General features: G+C 38.8%; 2 protein-coding genes across 2 annotated transcripts in view; both read right to left on the bottom strand.

The window, feature by feature from the left end:
• Positions 1-8: 8 nt before the first annotated feature.
• On the bottom strand, positions 9-4,996 carry LOC147817349 (protocadherin alpha-C2-like; the record flags this gene model as incomplete). Its single annotated transcript, XM_087171027.1, has 1 exon — positions 9-4,996. A coding segment is annotated over exon 1 (963 nt), but the record flags the coding sequence as incomplete, so codon positions are not given.
• Positions 4,663-5,002, bottom strand: part of LOC147817350 (protocadherin gamma-C3-like) — a 2,942-nt gene continuing 2,602 nt past the window's right edge. Inside the window, exon 2 of the mRNA XM_087171028.1 lies at positions 4,663-4,970. Within this exon, the coding sequence (XP_087027154.1) occupies positions 4,663-4,970 (308 nt within the window). The remainder of the gene's footprint in view (positions 4,971-5,002) is intronic.

A 5,002-nucleotide genomic window follows, 5' to 3' on the forward strand; every position in this document is an offset into this window, starting at 1 on the left:
GCAATAATTTCCATTTCATAAAGTTTAATATCTTCATAATTAATCATCTCTTTCACTCTGATTTCACCATTTTCTGGATTCAGGTTAAACATATTTTGTGTTCTCTCTGATGTGTACAAACTATATGAATAAACAATATCAGAATTTGACCCTTCATCTAAATCGGTGGCATTTAGCTTGATTACTAGACTTCCAATCGGAGAGTTTTCCATCACATCTACGACGTATCTGTCTTTTTCAAATGAAGGGGCGTTGTCGTTCACATCGAGCACGCGAACAATGATGCTGGCTGTACCTGTGCGCGTGGGGACTCCACCGTCCACAGCAGTCAGTGTTAGATTATGAACAGGCTGCTGCTCTCTGTCTAAAGCTTTTTTAAGTATCAAATCAGCAAACTTTGACCCATCTCTCCCGGTCTGAATTTCAAGCGCAAAGTGTTCACTTGAGCTCAGGTGGTAATTTTTCACAGAATTAGTCCCAACATCTGGATCTGCAGCGTTGTTCAGTGAGAATCTCTCTCCAATGGGGCTTGATTCAGAGATGTCCAAATGCATCGTTCCTCGTCGAAAATGAGGGGCGTTATCATTAATATCGATAATTTCCACCTCGATGTTAAACATTCGTATTGGATTTTCAATTGTTGCATCTAATTTAAGAAAACAGTATGTCGTTGTTTTTAAGGGACACAAAACCTCTCTGTCTATCCTTTCCTGAATAAACAGCTCTCCTGTGTCTTTGTTAATATCAAGATATTTTTTGTTGCCTACAACGTCTAAGCGCATTTTCCTTCCCTTCAGCGTCTTCACGTCTAATCCTAAATCAGTTGCCAAATTAGCAACGACAGAGTCTTCCTCCATTTCTTCGGGAACAGAATAGTGGGTGACGGTGGAAACAGTGTTCATGATAGCAGAAAGAAAAAGAAACACGGAAACGAACCCTCTCCCGAATAACGGTCGTATATCCTTCGCCATCACGAAGATCCCGTATTTAAAGCCTGGACGTGTGCTGAAATGTGGATAAATTGTCCTCTTGTTGAATAAACAAATAAACCGACGATCTTAATAGCAAGCGTTTTCTCTACGCTTCGTCAAGGAGTGACGTGCATTTCATACCATCACTGACTCTTCTTCCTCCAATGAACTATCGTGAGAACATTACCTCATCAATGATCAGTTTTCGTGGACAGCAGCGACGAAAATAGTATTTTATGAGTCTTTGCAACCTTTTAAAACAATATATTAATTTTGTTCTAACAATCTATTACTATATAAACAATAAATTGATATTGTTTTAAACTAAGATAGAATGCAAATTTCGCACAACAATTAAAAAACAGGGAATAAGTGCTTTAGTGACGTTTTATTTCCCGGTTTCTAATTACCTGGGTGGGACAAGACGCTCAATATCGTTTCCGATTCGGCAGTTAAGGGGGGGATACGGGAAACTCATGTTACTTTGCTGACTGATTCTGACCACATCTTACTGTTGAGGAAAGCTTGTGTGTAAAGCCTTAAGCCTGTCTGATATTGTGAAACCGTTCAAATTTGTGAAATCCTGAGTCTATTGGTGAGAATAGAACTTTTCAATTTTGGAAATTTCACTGCTTTTTTCACAAATGGACCACATCAGACCAGATCCATCTCAAAAAAATAAAAACTTTTTAACTGAAGACAAATAACCAAATTGAGGAGCATACGAATAGCTTGCCCAACTGATAATGCATCACAATGTAATAAAATGTAATGTATGAAAAGGTAGCCCACAGAATCTGCAATAAGGTTAACAAATATTCAATCTGCTGGAGTTATTGATAGTCTTTCATATGTAACGCTTGGTCTCCTGTATTACATACTGAATCATCCTTAACTGTGCTGCACTATACTACAACAGAGGAAATACTTTGTTGCACACACCAGCAAAGTGGGTGACTGTAGCCTATACGAAGGCTATCATATGAGGGTTAGCCATATCCTCATTGGGATGAGCCCCAACAATTTACACAGCGAGCTGCACCAGAACACATTAGTTGCAAATAAAAGCGAGATACAATGATGACAGTTAAGGCAACACTTGTCCAATGTGCAGAGCAAGCCACAGGTGGGGGAACTTCTGCTCTGTTGTTGTCACTGGAACTGATGGAGTAGGCTGACTAGGAGATAAGTGTTTTAGAGACAAGGTTGGGCTGAACACTGTGGGCTTGTTGTCCCAGAAAAGGAGGGCGGACTAAGTATATTAAGACCTGAGTTTATTTAATTCATACTTCCCCGGGCCAGTGTCTCTGGTGAGGAGAAGCCCCACTTTACTTTTGAAGAACAGTGGGTCCCAGTCATCTTTGAAGATGACACCCACCTGGATAGGAAAGTGAAATACCTGTCAGACTTCCTCGACACCCTCTCTGCTAAAATCTGGTGTCCTCTAACAGGACCAATACATCCTAAATGTGATGCTGTCAGGGGTAGATCGACAGCAGTTTCAACTTATATCCATGAACAGACTTTTTTTCTGTTTATTAAGTATAGCAGAAAAATAAATAATAGGTGGTTAAGATTAAATCTGGTAAATATGGATATTTTTTCTGTTCAATAAAATTGATATATTTGTAAATTATACGAACATTTAAAAAAAAAAAAAAATCATTACTTTGTTATTAAAAAAGAAATAATAATCCACCGAAACAATAACAGCAGGCTATATTAGATATCTTCACTTTCACTCCACTACTTGAAAGTTGAAAGGAGATTGTATCCTCTGGAGCAAAATATCCATCACAGGAATGGGATGAATTATAACAGTTTGGATTGAAAAAAACTTGGTTTCAGGTCAGGCTGTTCCTGCATGGTACATGGTATACATTGAAAACAAGTCTAAAGCACTAAATCTGTATTGCCAGTGTATTTTCCATACGGAGTGTAAATTATATAAAATGACAAAAAGGTGAGGGGTGGATGGAAAAGTAGAATAACAAAGGACATAAAGAGTGAAGGAAAGGCAGTGAGGAACAATAGCAATAGAAAGGTAAACAGGAAAAGCACAGAGAGCTGGGGAAAAATAAAAAGTAAATTAAAAAGAAAAGGGAAGGATAAAGGGAAAAGTGAAGTGATAGATAAAGAACAACAAGGACAGGGTGGAAGCTGTGCATGTGACTGTGAGTGGCAGAGAAACAGGAATAAGGGAACAGAGGAGATAGAGAGAAAGGAGGAACAAACAAGGAAAGATGTGCAGTAAATGAGATAGACAGAAATGTACAGAGTGTAAGAGGGACAGACAGTCAGAGGGAAGGAAAAAACTAAGACAGACTTACATGTGGAGGTTTTAGTAGTAGTGAAAGAGGTATGTGGGTACTTGAAACCATAGTAATGGCAGTATTTAGATTATGAATGCAACCAAAAGTTGTAGCAGTACTTAGTAGTGACAGGATGAGAAATTCAGAAATACTACTTTTGACAAAATCACAATTGCAGGCAGGCAGATTCAAGCAAAACAAAAGGGCTGCAACCCAGGAGACACAATCCACAATATGGCAAATGACTAGGCTGCTGTGCAGGTCTACAGTGTAAACTCTTTGGATGGTGGGGTAATGATGGATCATGTCAACAGGCAGGTGCAAGGTCAGGTGACTGGCAAGGGTAAAGACACAATAGGGACCACCAGTGAGCAGAAGAAGTTGTTGGTGTGCAGATAAACAGATCTAGTCCAGATGTGACCAGTCCAGGTTTACTGGTTTGTGATCTGGACCTGGTCCAATGTGGTCTAAATGTGAAATAAGCAATGAAATCCCCCTTTTTTTTCATTTTCACAATTTTACAGAAGTTTCACAACTCTTACACTGTGATTTAAGAACTCTTAAGCCTCTCTGGGGTAATTTAGTCAAGAATGGAGCAGTCTTGAAAAGTCAAGGTTATACAAATGTGAAAGTGGGTTTCAGACAGCTTTAAGGCTTTACCTAAAATGTCTAACATGTAGAAGGTGCAAAAAAAAATTGAATTGGTTGTTCAGCACTTTAAGTTAAGTTTCCCTTAACTTTCAACTCAGCTGCTAAATCAGAAGATAACATCAGGGTTACATCTGAGAGTTTGAATTCTGACCACCTTATGAGTAATTCTAAATGTCCATTCACTGTATGTTTGCATTTGTATATGAATTGGTAATAAGGTCATTTATGTGTTCTTTTATACTTTTTTTTGGTCACACATGTTCACAGTGGTTGTAAATGCAGAGAGTGTGTAACACTATATGCTCTTTCTGTCATGTTCATTTAGTTTTACATACCAGTGTCTATGTATTTAATGCAATATGAATCTGTCACAGGTTGTACTTCATTTATCCATCCAATACCTAAAATATGCAGACAAATTCATGGTTAAATGACTATTAAAATCTATCTAGGAAAGGGAAATGTGGATTAAATTACTTGAAAAATTTGTCAAAATTATATTAAAAAAGTAACTAAATCTAGATGGCAGGAAGTGGAAGAAGGTTAAAGCAAACCTTATTGTACATAATTAATTTATACTTTAATTTCAGATGCATCGTCAATTTTAGGCGTTTGTTCTCAAGCACTGGCATAACATAAAGGGCATGACTGCTGCGGTCAGTTATAATTAAACTTGATGGATATTCACCAAGTACAGTTGTGTGGAATATGTCTTAAATACATTTTCTTCATACCTGCAGAGTGGAAGCTGCTGAGTCACTAGTGTCTGTCACTCCTGTGCCTCTTGGTATACTGGACACGATGTATCTGGAGCCCTTTGGCACAGGCTGTCTGACCACCAGTTTTCCTTTCCTGGTCTCTGCTAGAAACAGACTGTACCAGTAGGCATCGTTGGAGACCAGAGTGGAATCTGCGATGGTGGAGTTCCTCTCACTGATCACACTGTTCCTGCAGGGAGGAGCTGCTTTGCTGGGTTTGGGTTTCTGGCACTTGAGCACGATGGTGACCAATATGGTGATGAGCAGGAGAAATGACACTGAGCCCAGACCGATCACCAAGTACAGGTTG

Source organism: Seriola lalandi, unplaced genomic scaffold, assembly GCF_002814215.2.
Source record: "Seriola lalandi dorsalis isolate HSWRI2012SDOR001 ecotype SW California unplaced genomic scaffold, Sedor1 jcf7180002054973, whole genome shotgun sequence".
Taxonomy (NCBI): Eukaryota; Metazoa; Chordata; class Actinopteri; order Carangiformes; family Carangidae; genus Seriola; species Seriola lalandi.